Source organism: Mastigoproctus giganteus, chromosome 2 (genome assembly GCF_048544385.1).
Source record: "Mastigoproctus giganteus isolate SK-2022 chromosome 2, ASM4854438v1, whole genome shotgun sequence".
NCBI lineage: Eukaryota > Metazoa > Arthropoda > Arachnida > Uropygi > Thelyphonidae > Mastigoproctus > Mastigoproctus giganteus.
Window position 1 is genome coordinate 175,928,847 of NC_143576.1, and position 16,589 is coordinate 175,945,435.

Below are 16,589 nucleotides of genomic sequence, written 5' to 3' on the forward strand. Positions count from 1 at the left end.
GAACTTGTTCCCACCCGCAACATCATCCTGACATTCGGAACACCTATCTTGCCATCCAGTGTCAAAGCCGGCTATCTCAACTGCCGAGTACGACCCTTTATCCCGAATCCTATAAGATGCTACAAGTGTCAAAAATTTGGTCACGCACAAATGGCTTGTCGAGGAGATCCAGCCTGCCCAAACTGTGGGTCGAAAGAACATTCGCACACAGACTGTGACGCCAAAACACCGCACTGTCTGAATTGCAAAGGCGTGCATCCAGCCTACTCCAAGTCATGCGATCTATGGAAAACTGAAAAAAAAATCCAAAAGTACAGGGTAGAACGAAAAGTCACATACCAAGAGGCAAGAAAGCAAATTATGCTTAACGCACCTAAGAACACCTATGCAGCAGCAATGCAAAAACACCAAACAACAGCAACACAAACTGAAGTATCAGTTCCCCCAACAATGTCGATTGCAGATTGGGCCCGATCTATACTGTCACCATCAATGAAACAGACTCCAAAAGAGCAAAAGGTAGTAGATAGAGCCAACAACACCCCTGTCTCAGTCCCACCAGCAACCCCACATAGACCACCAGATATTTCAAAGTCAAAAACCGACTCAGTTACAAATAGGAAGACAAACAATATCACTTCAGAAAATATGGACACTGATAACAATGCTGACCCAAATGAACCTATCCTAGATCTTCATGCAGAAGATGTCTTGGATACCGGACGCCCAAACTTTCCAAGAAAAGAGAAAATGAAACTCGATCGCCACAAACAGCCTGGAAATAAAAAAGACTCAGAATCTTCCTCAAGTAACAAAACCAAATAATGCACCAAATCATACAGTGGAACTGTAGAGGAATTCGCAGTAACATTGATGATATCCACGAGTTAATTGATCGTTATCATCCCGTAGGCATCTGCCTACAGGAGACAAATTTAACACGTCATGTGTCACTCTCAGTTAAAAATTATGCACTCTTTAGAAAAGACAGAACTGCTACAAATAATGCTCACGGAGGGGTAGCCATACTCATAGACTCCAGAGTACCTTGCAGATTAATTCCTTTACAAACCTCCATCGAAGCTGTTGCAACACGTATTGTGATTGGTATTACTTTGACAATTGTTTCTATCTACCTTTCGCCCAATCAGTCCTATACCATCCATGAACTGGAAGATCTTATTCAGCAGTTGCCAACCCCTATCTGTTTATTGGGTGACTTCAATGGACACCATCCATTGTGGGGTTCTCCCAATGCAGATAGACGAGGACAACTTATCGAACAGCTTGCTGACAGACAAAATCTGATTATACTAAATACTGGCTTGCCAACTTACATCCATCTCTCTACGGGTACAACTTCTGCAATAGACCTTTCGATATGCTCTCCGATCCTCTTCCCTAGTATTGAGTGGACGGCCCTCGACAACCCGCTAAATAGTGATCACTTTCCGCTAATATGCAAAATTCAAACAGCACAATCCATAATTTCCCAAAACTATGTAAAATGGAAATTTCACAGAGCAGATTGGGCAAAATTCACTTCCCGAGTGTCCTTTGATGAACAGATCATCGAAACCTGTCCTATTGACACAGCTACCGATCACATCACAAGACAAATACTCGCTGCTGCATGCACTGCGATTCCACAATCACAGTCAACAACCCATAGAACCACAAACTATTGGTGGAACGAAGAGTGCAAAGGTGCAAAAAAAGAAAAAAACCGAGCATGGAATCTGTTTCGAAAATATCCCACCACCGCCAATCTTATAAACTACAAGAGACTCAGAGCCAAGGCCCGTCACATTAGGAAGAAAGCTAAAAGAGAATCTTGGATTCGATTTGCGAGCACGATTAATAAGAATACTGATTCAAGAATAATATGGCGGAAAATAAAACAACTAAGTGGCAAAGCTCCCCAATTATCCTCTCCAATTCTGAACTGGAATGGACAGGATCTTTCTTCTCCTGTAGATATAGCCAATGCCCTAGGGACTGTTTTTTCACAGCTATCTGCCTCAACAGCATATGATCTATCATTCCAGAAGATCAAAGCATTAGCTGAAAAGTCCAAACTGAACTTCAGATCTACGAGTAAATGTACTTTACCTTATAATCAGCCGCTTACAATGCTTGAACTTCAAGAAGCCATATCTAGCTCAAAACACAGTGCTGCAGGCCCCGACGGAATATACTACATAATGCTCCAACACTTAAATAAAGAATCGGTCTGTTCACTGCTCACTTTTTTCAATCGCATCTTTCTTGAACATTGTTTCCCCAGTTCCTGGCACCACTCCTATATAATAGCAATTCCGAAACCAGGAAAAGATCATTCCATTCCTGAAAACTATAGACCTATTTCTCTCACCAGCTGCTTAAGCAAAACCCTGGAAAAAATAATTCACCGTCGACTTACTTGGTTTCTCGACTCTAAGAATATAATTTCTGACAATCAATTTGGATTCAGAAAAAATCGATCAGCCCTGGATCTCATGGTCAAAGCGGAAACAAACATCAGGAATGCATTCATTCGAAATGAGCATCTCGTCATGGTATGCCTTGATGTAGAAAAAGCCTTCGACACCACATGGCGTTTTGGTATCCTAAGAGATCTGCATTCCCTTGACCTGAGAGGCCACTTACCGTACTTCATATTGAATTTTCTTCAGCACAGATCTTTTCAAGTCCGATACCGACAAGTTCTCTCTCAAACATATATACAAGAAGAAGGGGTCCCACAAGGCTCTGTGCTCAGTGCCACCTTATTCGCAATAAGAATAAACCATATGACTAAATATATGCCCAGCACTGTGAATTCATACCTCTATGCCGATGATTTCACTTTTTCTTGCAGTTCTCAAAACATGACTTTCATTGAGCGGCAGCTCCAAATTTCAATTAATAATATTCAGTTATGGATGGCACAGAATGGGTATAGACTCTCTTGTTCAAAATCTAAAGTAGTTCACTTTTGCAACAAAAGGAAGATGCATCCAGATCCAGAAGTACACTTAACAAATCAAACTATCTCAGTTGTGAGCAGCATTCGTCTGCTTGGTCTGACTTTTGATAGTAAGTTGAACTTCATAGAGCACGTTAAACATCTAAAGACGTCTTGCCTGAAAAAAATGAACATACTCAGAGTCATTTCTTCTACATCATGGGGTGCAGATCGGTACACGTTACTGCATTTGTATAGAGCCCTAATCAGATCTCGCCTTGATTATGGTGCCCCGGTGTATGATTCTGCTAGAGAAAGTGTGCTAGCGCGACTTGCACCAATTCAACACTCTGCCCTGAGGATTTCTACAGGCGCTTATAGAACTTCACCAGTCCAAAGTCTTTATATTGATGCTCATGAACTTCCTCTAACCCTCAGAAGAAAGATGTTAATTCTTAACTATACAACTAAAATCCAAAGTCTACCTACCCATCCCATTAGGCCGATACTTAACGACCCACAGTTCACAACATTCTATAGAAATAAACCAAGAGCAATTCAACCTTTTGCTCTCAGAGCTCAAGCACTATCAGAAACCTGGAATATAGATCCCGATAAAGTTCTTCAAGATTTAAGCAGTACGGATCCCCCATGGAGGTGTATTATGCCACTCTGTGACAGTTATTTTCTAAACTGGGGAAAACACTCTCTTGCAAATGTTAATATACAACAACTCCATATAGCCCATACACAAAATTATCTGCATTTTTCAAAAATATATACTGACGGATCAAAATCTGAGAGTGGAGTGGGTGCATCAGCCGTTTTCCCTCATAAAACCTTTTCTGTATCACTTCCCAATGAATGCAGCAGCTATACAGCTGAATTATACGCCATCAAAATTGCAGTGGAAAATATCCTCCATCTGACCATCCATAAAAGCATGATATATACAGACTCCCAGAGTGCGATTATAGCTTTACAGAAAAATTCTTCTAAAACACATCCTTTAATAAAGCTCATAAAATCCAAACTGATGCATCTTCAAGAACTCCAACGAGTGGTCATTTTCTGTTGGATCCCAGGCCATGCTGGGATACTAGGAAACGAACGTGCAGACTATGCCGCTAAACATCCATCCGACAGAGAATTATCACAGCATTACGTCCCATATCTTGACTACAAAAGTAACATTCAAAGAATGTGTAAAGAACAATGGAGAATTCAATGGCAAGCCCAAACACACAATAAACTCCGCCAAATAAAACCTGAACCGCAATCGTGGACCTCCAGTTTCCGTATGAACAGGAGGGAGGAAGTAATTTTAACTAGAGCGCGAATTGGCCATAGTCACCTTACCCACCTTTATCTCCTCACAGGTAATGATCCTCCACAATGCACACAGTGCAATTGTCCACTCACAATAAAGCATATTCTTATTGAGTGTACTTTATACACCACTGCCCGCCAAGTCTCTTTTAGCTTTCTACCAAACCTTAAAGAACCTTTGACACTCTGCCATATCATAGGTAACGACGCTAATCTACTGGAGTTCTTTCACTTCACAAAAATTATCGAATTATATGATCGTTTTTAAGTAATGCCATCACAACCACCATGCATATGTACCATTTATAACAGTGATAGGTGCAATATGGCCTAAGCAGCCCTTGCACCAAAAAACAACAACAACAACAACAACAACAACATGTAAATGTGAAGAGGTAAAAGTAAATCAGATTGGACCTTTGCTTATTGGAAACAACACAATCTTAAATAATACAGCATATGTTGCTGATGAACTGAATAGATATTTTATAACAATTTTACAATTGAAACTCCTTTTTGGGATAGGAGATACCATGCTAATATACATGAGCACTGTGGGAGTGCCACCTCCGTAGCCAGGTGGGCAGGAGCAGCAGTGCATAGCACACGCTTCTTGATTAGACCGGGGTTTGAACCCGTGACCACCAAATACAGAGGATGCGGAAAGGTCAGGGAATGACTACCGCTTATCCCCAAAGCAATGTGGCCTTAGTTGCTAATGCTCCTAAAAAAAAAAACAAATAACAGCACTGTGGGATATCACCTTGGGATTGCAACATAGCTTTAAGAGAGAATATTGTTTCACCAACCTGATAAACTACTATGACATGGTTACACAAGAGATGAATGTAAGGAACAATTCTGCTATTATGTACTTAAATTTTAGTAAACATTTGACACAGTTCCATGTGGGTAGTTACTGTACAAGTTTAACGTCAAAAAAACAAATTTAATTAAACTGTTAAGAATGTGCTAGAAATGCCCACTTTGTTTGTGTATATGGCCATTCACTCTTTTTTAGTGTGTTTGATGCAACTGTACAAAAAATATTTTCGTGAATGCCATGAATACAGTTTCATTATTTTGTTTGTCTTATTTGGTACAAGCCTGCTTGGACATTTATCGCTGAATATCTCTTAGCATTACAAAAATAATTTGGATGCAAGGTAAAAGGTAAGATAAACTGCAGCCATTATCAATCCACTGTGGGATGGAAGCCTCCTCAATGATTCATATTGAGGGAAATGGCCCATAACCTACCATGCTGGTCTAGTGCTGGTCGGCAGATCAACCATATTTAGCTGTCAGGGGCTTGAACCCTGGTACAGTGGTGCCTCGCAATTCGACTATAATCCGTCGCCGAATTAGAGTCGAATTGCTGGTCAATATTTTCCATATAAGTTTATGGAAAATTGATTAATTCGTTGTCGGAGAGAAATACACAGTATTATTGACTTTACTATATTCTACCATATAACAAACGAAATTACAAAATACATAATGAGTACATACATTTCATTGAGCCTTAGATGTTGGAAGGATGTTTTATTTATCTTGTTCTACCCTTTCTCTTCTCCTCTTGGCTTGAATGGGGATGAGGAATTGATCAAGGGTGGACTGTCTCTCCCTCTTTTTCAAGATAGCCTTGAAGTGATGCATAGTAGTGTTGTTAAACAAGTCTGTCATTCTAGTTACAACAGCAGTGTTGGGGTACCATTTTAAACAAGCAGACTGCACCCTCTCCCAATGGAATAAAATTTCTTTAATGGCAGCTGTTGGCATCGGCCCTTTTTCCCTGTCTTCTTCTTCTTTAAGTGAAATTTCCTTTTCTCTCTCTTTTGCTTCCTGTTTGCTGAGTGTTTTGAGTTTTTCCACAGTTGGTTCATCATCGTGATCCTCCACAAACTCTTCCACATCAGCCTCATCAACTTCTCCTATGTCGAGGTTCTCCGCCGTCGAAATGATTTCTCGCATGGCCGCAGTTGCTTCTGATTCTTCAGTGGCTTGGACTGCATTGTTGTCATCCCGAAAAAAGGAAGGAAAGAGTTTCTTCCATGATGCACGAAGGGTCCTCTGTGTCACTCCCTCCCAGGCAGTTTTAATAAAGGAAATGGCGTGAAGAATATTGAACTCAGTCTTCCAGAACTCCTTCAGTGTCTTATCAGAAGAATAAGTCACGTCAAAAAGCTGTGAAAACAAAGCCTTGGTGTAAAGTTTTTTTAAAACAGGCCAATTACTTCTTGATCCATGGGTTGGATCAGTGATGTGGTGTTTGGAGGCAAAAACTGGACGTTGATGAAATCAAAGTCAATTTCAAGAATGTTTGCCAAGTCTTGGGGGTGGGCACTATCATTGTCAAGAATCAGCAGTGCTTTCAAAGGTAAATTGTTGTCAATGAGGAATTTTTTTACGCCCGGGGCAAACTCCTCAAAAATCCAATCTTTGAAGACTTTCTGGTCTACCCAGGCTTTTGCATTGGATCTCCACATCACTGGCAGTTTGGACTTGATGATTTTCTTCCAAAAGCAGCGAGGATTTTTAGAGTGGTAAACGAGAAGTGGCTTTACTTTAAAGTCTCCGCTTGCATTTTCTGCCAATAACAAGGTAAGCCTATCTTTCATAGGCTTATGTCCTGGGAGCATCACTTCTTGCGTGATGTATGTTCGATTTGGTAAGCGCTTCCAAAATAACCCAGTTTCATCCCTGTTAAAAATTTGCTGCGGCAAGTAGCCTTCCTTCATGATTAAATCTTCAAATTTTTTCACAAACTCTTTGCAGCCTTTTTATCTGCACTAGCTGCTTCCCCATGTCTGAGAGCACTATGGATACCTGTTCTACCTTTGAATCTGTGAAACCACCCACGACTTGCCTTGAATTCATCAGTTTGATCTGAGATATGTCCTGGAATTTTCTTCTGCAATTCTTCAAAAATTAACCTAGCCTTCTCACAGATCATTGCCTGAGTTACTGGATCTCCTTTCATCTGTCTTTCTCTAATCCAGGTAAGAAGCAGCTTTTCCATTTCTTCATTGATTAAAGATCTGTTTCTGTCAGAAATTTTCATTGCCCCAGCGAACACCCTAGCACCTATAATCTTGTCTCTTTGTTGCCAAAAAGTTGCCACGGTTGACCTAGGGACACCATACTCTTGAGCTACATTTGTAATTGTTCTACCTTTCTGCACTTTTTCTATAATTTCTTTCTTCTTTTCTATGCTCAACCAAGTGTGTTTCTTTCCTGAATTATTCCGCTGTTCACTTCTCTTTGGACCCATTATCAAATTTCACTCAAAAAATAACTGCCAAAGCGCAAAATTTTTTACTTTATGAGAAATGCAGAATTATAAATTAGCACAAACAACTAGAGCAAACGTGAACTCAGACTACGATTATTAACGAGATAATGTTGTCTCATAACTGAGGAAGCACTGACAGCATACCTGTAGCTATCTTTGAGGGCGGCTAATGTAGCTGAACGATTGAGGGATCTGTTCCCGCTTTATCTATCATTGGTTAAATGTTACTCTCGCTCTTTAATACCATTGGTTAAAATGTATGAAGCAGCCGTCACTATTTAGTGCTATTTAGTAACGTTAAACGCAGTTACGTAGTCCAGCAAAGAATTCTATTGTGCAATATCATGTAGTGTTTTCGCTGGCTCGCAAAATCCGACTGTCGAATAGCGGTACGTCGAATTGCGAGGCACCACCTGTATTCTCAAAGAGCATGTGCTACTGCATTGCCACTCCTGACTATCAGCTACGAAGGCAAGGTAATGTTCCAAAATAAACATTCTTAGAAAAAAATCATGTTATACACCTCACTAACGAATGCTCCACTGCTTTTGAGATATCACTATTTTCATAATGAAACTGCCTTCTGCCACTTGTTTAAATGTACCTTATGCCAAATCCAATGATTTTGTTCTCCTTTTGCTATACAGCATTGACCAGTGGGTTACACAGTCAAAATTGTGTGTGTGTGTGTGTGTGTGTGTGTGTGTGTGTGTGTGTGTGTGTGTGTGTGTGTGTGTGTGTGTGTGTGTGTGTGTGTGTTATTTTATGCATTATATAGCCAAATACTGTTGAGTGACATGCTCTTGAACTTATCCCCAATAAATACTCGACCAATTGACATTGCAAATATTTAATTATTGTAATGATTTCTCTTCTTTTTTTTTTTTCCTTCTTTTAGAGAGAGGAGAGAATTTACTGCCAGCCTGATCCAATGGCTGCAAATCCAGAAAAACAGACAACAGTTGGTGTTTGCTATTTATTGAATAAGTAAGTTTGCTTACTGTGTGCAATTGGGATAAATTCATGGAATGTATGTTTTTTAAACAATAATGTAAATTTGAAGTAATATTATTACCAATAATCAATAATTATTATCAATAATCTCTGTATATTACACATACAAGTAAGTATTGTATGTGATAATATACAGAGTAATTCAAAATGAGCTTCCTGATTTCAGAAGTTATTGTAATTTATTAGTTAAATTACAGTTATTATAATTTAACTAATAAAGTTAGGCTAAAGAGCAAGTTGCATTTAGATGGATAGACTCAAAGTTTTTCCCAGGTTAATAAAGTTCATTGTGTGCTCCATTCATAGCCATACAGACATTAAAGTGGTATATGATTTCTTGCCATGGATTATATAACATATTCCATGGCGCACAGTTTAAGAACTGCTATTTTATGCAATAAACATTTAGTTACAGTAACCCATAATATGTTACAAAGCTCTTGCACATCTTTTATTTTAAAATGTCCACAGTTGCTGAGTGAGGGAATATAAATTTTATTTTTCACATATACCTAAAGAACAATCTCAAGGAGAATGAGATTGAGTGAATGAGCTGGTCAAGAAATCAGTGTCTGCTGCCCCAGCTGTCAGAGAATTACTCATTTGGAAATATATTGACCACATTGTGGAAATGCAATGGCACACCATATCATTGAAACAGTTCTGTTACAATAGAATATCGGCTGCAGCTGTAGTATGTTGAAGTAAATAAAATTGGTGACTGTCATTTCAGCAAAGAAGAATGTTCACACTCTTTGCTAGCACTGATCCTACAAAACATATTTACTTTAGGCCATCCATAATGTGGTCAATATATGTAGATTTTCACTTCCCAGTATTTAAATATTGGGTCTATTAGCCTTTTCAGAGCGATAAAATGTTGTCTCATCATATCACTGAAATAAATTTTAGCTAGAGAGCTGTCACAATCGGCGCCTCCGTAGCCAGGTGGGAAGGAGCAGCAGTGCACAGCACACGCTTCTTGATTAGACCGGGGTTCGAGCCCGTCACCACCAAATACGGGGGATGCGGGAAGGTCAGGGAATGACCACCGCATATCCCGGAGCAATATGGCCTTAGTTGCTAATGCTCCTAAAATCCAAATAACAACAACAACAACTGTCACCATCAGCAGATAGTCCATTATCTGATAGCAAAATTGATGTTGCATCAATTTCAGTGTTGTGTTTTGTTGATGATGTTTTGCAATAGTTTTAGTTTATAAGAAGAAAGGGCAAAACTTCACAACTCTCCACACAATTGTTTGGTGCATATTCAGTCAGGAATGGCAGTAAAAGGGTTTTTTTTTTTTTTTTTTTTTTTTTTTTTCAAAGATGATCAGTTGTTGCTGCACGTATATTAAAGTTTAGTAGAATCACTAGTATCTTTTCTTTTTCCCTTGCACACATAACCAATGTGTCTCAGCACCCTGTTGACTTGTTGCTTTTTTTTTTTTTTTAGCTTATTAAATTCTCATTGAACACTGGTGACCAGTTTTGTGAAGTGTAAGTACTATTACACAAAATGTTTTCTTGTGCTGAGACATCTTCTTAAAGACTGACTATTTAGCATCCCTATGCAGGAAAAATCTATAAAACTTGACTAGCTTAAATTTAAAAAAGAATTTAAAAAAAAAAAAAAGAGAGAGAGAGAGAGAGAGAGAAGAAAGGAACTTTTAAAGTTTGTCTATACAGCTAGGCCTTGCATAACGTGAGTTCGATTAACGCGATATTCAGTTAATGCTATTTGAAAAATGATACCACTTTTCACTTTACATGATGCAAATTTCCAGTTAACGCGATCTTTTTTTTTTTTTTATGCAATAGTTTAAAAAGATTTGAATTGCACGTTAAGCTTACTGCAAGTCGTACGGTCAATAAACAAACGTTTGCCTGCTGCCCACCTCGGTGTGTTCCATCAGCCATCGGAAGAAGACGTGTTTGTCTCCTGCTAATAAAGTCAACACAGACTTGCATTTAAAAATTCAAATTTTTAAATGAGCCAGATGAAAATGTTACCGCGAAGGAGATAACTGTAAAATAATTAGACGAAATCTTTCGTATCGCATAGAACCTCAAACAAAAGGTTTGTTTGAGGTTCTTCTTATTTCTTCAATAATTTCTTCATTGTGTATTTTATGTCAGAGGTTCCCAAAGTTTCTCGGTTCATGGCGCCTTTAATGTCTCAGTAATTTTTTCAAGGTGCAACCAGACCAAAATAAATAACCTAACAGTTTCGTTTAGTAGTTAGGTCCAAACAACTTAATAAGAAATGCTGAAACTGTGAACTACCTCGAGCTAGTAGTTCGCGCGGTGTCCAACAGATGTCGAGTATCACTGTTTTTCCCTCGAAAATTTAAAATATTCCGCGGCGCACAGTTTAAGAACTGCTATTTTATGCAATAAACATTTAATTCCATAATTATTTCCATTATCTTTTACATTATATACAGTTAAAAAGTTATTTAAAAGGTGTTTTTAAAATTCTTTATGGACATTCCAGAAGGTCAAGGACCAATTATAATTTTTCCTATTGGTTATGATATTCGATTAACGTGTTCCCGTTTTGCGCGATGCGCTCGTGGGACGAATTAATCGTGTTAATCGAGGCCCGCCTGTATTTTACTTCTTTTCATTGTAACTTTATTGATTTTTGCAATCTAGAAGATTGTTTTGAGGTATACTCAGAACATGTCAGGTATACATGTCAGGCAATAAAAACTATAGTCCACCTTTGCAAAATATATGTTGGTATTTCATGCCATTTTTGGAAGAATTTAACTAGGCTCTGCTAGAACAACATACCCTGATTATTATTGTTGTTCTATGTCCTCTCCCCTGCCCCCATCTTTGTCTCATTGGTGGACTTTGATATCAAACTTCTATTTTCTTCATCGCTATTATTGAATATCAGAAACAAAAGAGGATCTGGTAAAATCTAGTGGGATCATGCACTAAAAAAGCATGGATCTCAAATGGTCTTTTTTTTAGCTAAACCTCTTTGAACTTCTGCTGTTATATTTTATTAATTGTGATTTAATTTATTATTAAAAATAACACTTTTTTGTATTGGTTAGCTCCCATCTTTATTTAATTTTACGTCAGTAGTGAAAAACTGGGTCTGTACATCATTTATCCCAATGATAAAAGAACTGAAGAGTGCTAAGTGTTTTTGACGGCAATCATAGAATATGGTGTCAAGCACTCTTTGTGTGCATTTATCCCCCCCTAAAGGAGTTCTTCCCTAAATGAACTATTATCTCTCTCTCTCTCTATTTATATATATAAACTGTGAAAATAGTAAATTATGTAGAAAAATAAAAAAGGGAAATATCAACTAACATGAGCAGCTGCTTTTGCATAACCAACAAACAGTATGTTGCCCATCAACCGTTCCTTTATCCATAGCAGCAACTTACCCTTAATGCCATACTGCTCCAATTTGTACAGCCGTCTTCCATGTGCAACAGTATCAAAGGCTTTTCTGAAATCCAAGATATAGATATCAAAATTATTTTTTTCATCCAGTTCCTTTGTGACTACATAGTATCCAATCATATTGGTCAGACAAGACTTCCCCTTAACAAACCCATGCTGTTTCTGAACTATGCAATCTTGTCTGGATGACCCTGTAATGCTTCTTTAACAAATGACTCCATTATTTTTTGCGGAGCAGAAGTTAAACTAACAGGTGTGTAATTACTTGGTCACTCTCTTTTTCCCCTTTGTGAATTGGGGATACATTTGCACATCTCCAGTCCATGGGGACCTCCCTTGAATCCAAGGATGCTCTCATAATTATGGCTAAGGGTTTGCTTACCTCCTTGCTGCCTCCTTTAATATAACTAGATAGATACCATCCACCTCAGGTGCCTTTCTCATGTTTAACTTCAACAATTTCTCCTCCACTTACTCTCAGTTATTACAAAATTATTTAGCTCTCTATTAAAGTTTGATAAACTTCTGGCCTCAACTTCCCTATAGAATTCCTCATGTGTGAATGTAGACACAGAATGCTCATTCAGTTTGTCAGCTACCTGAGCAGGGTCATCAACAGTCGGACCATCAATATCAAGTGGACCAATCTGATTCATCCCTTGCTTCTAGAGTTTACGTATGTAAAGAAGTCTTTGCGTCCTTTGCCAAAGATTTCTCATAATCTGCCTTCCTTTGCCTAACCTCCTTGACCATAAGCTTCTGTGTCACCCTGATAATTTATATACATCCCATGCATTTTTATTCTCTGCCATGAGTCACATTAGTTCATCTGACATCCATTTAGGCCTAAATCTTGAACAGTATTTCTTAGTTGATATGAAAAGCCTAGTTGCTTCCAAGATTAATTCCTTGAATGCTTCCCAATTATAATTTGCTGTTGGTAACATCATCTGTATTGCCCACTGAATAGAATTTAAAACTGTCTGAGAAATAGTTCCATCCTGGATTTTTTGTAACCTTGTGCAGAGAAGCAACAAGATCAGTGAGAGAAACAAAGGGGTGTTCTTACTTGGAAAGACTTCAGTTCTGCAAACTGCATTGCCTGGAGACTAGGCAACTGTAAGAAAATTTGACTGAGCTACTTAAGACTTTGAATCGAATGAGTGAGCTCAATGCTGATGGAATTCTTTCTCTTGCTCAAGCTAAACACTTGAGAGGGCACGAATTCAAATTCAGAAGGATGCATGTGCAGAAATTGGCTTTCAGGCAGCAGGTGGTTGATTGTTGGAACAAACTCCCATTTGGTGTTTTAGAGGCTGGTGGTTTTAATAAATTCGAGGAAGAACTAAATGAACTGTTAGAAGGGATGGCTGTGTGATTTGAGAAGTACTGGTCCTTTTTTTTTTTTTTTTTTTTGCTGATTCTGTATATGCTTGCTTTCTTCCATTGCTATACTAATAAATTAATTTTTTAAGTCCCTAATAATATCATGGTAGTTTGTAGTAAATCACCGAAATAGGTGAAATGGCATTGTTTTTCTTATCTCATATTGTGAATGCCTTCACAATGAGTTACCCTGATATTGCACTCCTCAATAACTAATTAGAAGATTAATGTTACTTATTCTCAGTGGATAGCACCACCCAGACAACACCGTTTCAAGGCTTTTAGGTCTCTCATCAGTGGGCAGGTAGGTGCCCTGATGTTACAATAAGTGACAACCCAGTTATGAAGTATAACTGAACACTATGAGAGATGCTAGTGTGTAACCGTATAGACTGAAAAGGTTTTAGGACTAAAAGCCTCAGACTACGGAAAATTCACTAAACGAACAAGTTAGTGGATAGTCTCATGTTAGTTCGCAGTAAATCACCGAAGTAGGTGAAATGGCATCGTTTTTCTTGTATCTCATATTGTGAATGCCTTCACAATAAGTTGCCTTGAAATTGCACTACCTCAAATAAGCAATGCTTCACCAGTGGCAAAGACTAATACGGTGCATTCTGGTTAATCGGGGCACCGGTTAATCAGGGCAGCCGCTTATTTGGGGCGAATTATGAAGAACAGAAACAAAACAAATATTTAGCCTGAATTTGTTCTGCTTATTTGGGCCAACTCGCCGCTTAATTGGGGCAATGCAGGTCTTGATTGAACAATAAACTATATTTAGATGGTGCGCACAAACATCTAAATATAGTTTATTGAACAATAAACTAATTTAGATGGTTCGTAACAAAGAGATCGTGCGGGCAGCAGCCAAATCAGTTATTGCGAAGTCGTGCTGTACAGTGGTTGTTTTACGTTTGTTCTGTGTCGTGGTAATCGGATTTTGAAGAAATTTTGCTTGCAGTTGTTTACGATCACACTAGGTACATATGTATACATCTTGTGGGTTAGAATAGATTAAAAGCTGTACCAAACAGATTTTGGTTTCCCTCCTCCCCCTTTTTTCAGTACATTTAAAACCCCTGTCAAAATGCCACATAAAGATTTGTCACTTTCAGAAAAAATCGCTATTCTTGACAAGATAAAAAGTCAGCCGCCTAACATCAGTCATCGTCAGCTAACGAAAATAATAAACGTGCCAAAATCTACAATTTCACGACTGCTACAGCAACAAGAAAAACTTAGAGAGGAGTGGGCATTGCGCGTGGATTTAAAGAAAACATCTCATAAGCAAAAGAGGGAAGACAAAGATCCAGACATCAAAGTTGCTTTGAATCAATGGTTTTCCACTGTATCTAAACGAGGAGAGCGTGTAAGCGGCCCTATGCTAAAATCCAAGTCAGAAGAGTTGGCCAAAAAGCTAGGTCACGTAAATTTCAAAGCGACGGATGGTTGGTTGTCTCGATAGAAGTGTAGACATGACATTAGTTACAAAAAAGCACATGGCGAGAAGGACAGTGCTGAGCAATGGAAATCTGAAAAACTGCCAAAGTTGCTTAAACAATTTAGTGAGGATGACATTTACAACGCCAATGAAACAGGTCTGTATTATCGTGCTATGCCGGATGGCTCCCTCAGCTATCAACACATAACACTGTCCGATTCAAAGAAAGCAATGGATTGTGTAACAGTGTTGTGCTGCTCAAACATGTCAGGAAATGATAAACTCAAACTTTTTGGTTATTGGTAAAAGTGCCAAACCTCGTTGTTTCAATAGGCAGTTTGCCAGTTTCGTATTATGCCAATAAGAAGGTGTGGATAACCACATATTTTTACGCAATGTCTAATGAACTGGGACGCGGAACTGCAATGGAAGTCCAGAAAAATTCTCTTGATATTGGACAACTGCACCACACACTCTAATGTAACTGTTTTAAAAAAATATTGAACTGGAATTTTTACCCCCTAACACCACATCCCTGGTACAGCCTATGGACGTGGGAATTATAAAAAATTTGAAGACCTATTATCGCGGGAAGCTGGTTAATCACATCCTTGAAGCAATTGAGGAAAATCTGCTGACATCATCTTCGAAATAAATAGAGGTTAGTGCAAAAGTTTCAATGTTAAAAGCTGTACAATTTATCGCCGATAGCTGGCGAGGAATGAGCAGCAAAACAATTCAGAATTGTTTTGCTGAATGTGGTTTCACAACTAATTGTGATTCAGACACGATAAGCTGTACAGAAAATGAAATGGCTTTGGAACTGCAACAGGTCCAAAATTGTGAAGAATTTTTAACGATTGATGATAAACTTCAATGCCGCAATGAAAATGAAGATTATGAGGAAACGATTATTGAACAAATTGCGGCAAAACACTCAGAGACACCAAAAGACCAAGAAAACGATGACGATGATATACCTAAGCGAGTGACTAACCAGGATGCCAGGAAATGTATCGCTGAATTGAGATGTTATTTCATGCAGCAAGGCAATGAAGGCTATCCTTTATCAGCATTAGATACCTGCGCCGACTTTGTTCAATTGCAGTCCATAAAGAGAACATGTCAGGGTACACTTCGTAATTTTTTTCAAAGTAAGAACCCTTAAGTAATGTGTAACCTTTGCTTGACACGGACATTATTCTGTACTGTATCTTCGTTTTACATATACTATATTATATGTACCTACGTACATTTTGTTTGCTTTTAGCTTTAGTTATTTTTAAATAAATGTTTATACCAATATAACTTAAATACAGTGTGCTTTCTTTAAATACCACATTCCCTTTATTTTATTCACACCTTTTTGCCTCCGTTAGAATGTGCTTTTCAGCTCATTAAAATTTCGTTTAATTGGGGCAGCCACTTAATTGGGACAAAGTGATCTGTTCCGATGTGTCCCAATTAACCGGAATCAACTGTATTACTTATTCTCAGCAGATATCACCACCCAGACGGCATCGTTTCACGGCTTTTTGGCCTCATCGGTGGGTGGGTAGGTAGGTACTCTGGTGTTATAATAAGTGACAACCCAGTTATGAAATATAAGTCCACAATGTTTTCTGTAGTCGAGGCTTTTAGCCCTAAAACATTTTTAGTCTGTACTGTTGCCCACCACCTGGCATCTCTTGTATTGTAGTGTTATACTTCATAACTGGATTGTCACTTATTGTAACA

The 16,589-nt window shown here is 38.4% G+C and overlaps 1 protein-coding gene across 4 annotated transcripts in view; it reads left to right on the forward strand.

The window, feature by feature from the left end:
* The window catches only part of LOC150089770 (presequence protease, mitochondrial), a 284,476-nt gene that overhangs the window by 101,076 nt on the left and 166,811 nt on the right, over nt 1–16,589 (forward strand). For all 4 annotated transcript variants that reach the window (XM_090389648.1, XM_090389649.1, XM_090389650.1 and 1 more), the window contains exon 9: nt 8,470–8,558. In XM_090389648.1, coding sequence (XP_090245774.1) covers nt 8,470–8,558 — 89 coding nt within the window. The remainder of the gene's footprint in view (nt 1–8,469; nt 8,559–16,589) is intronic.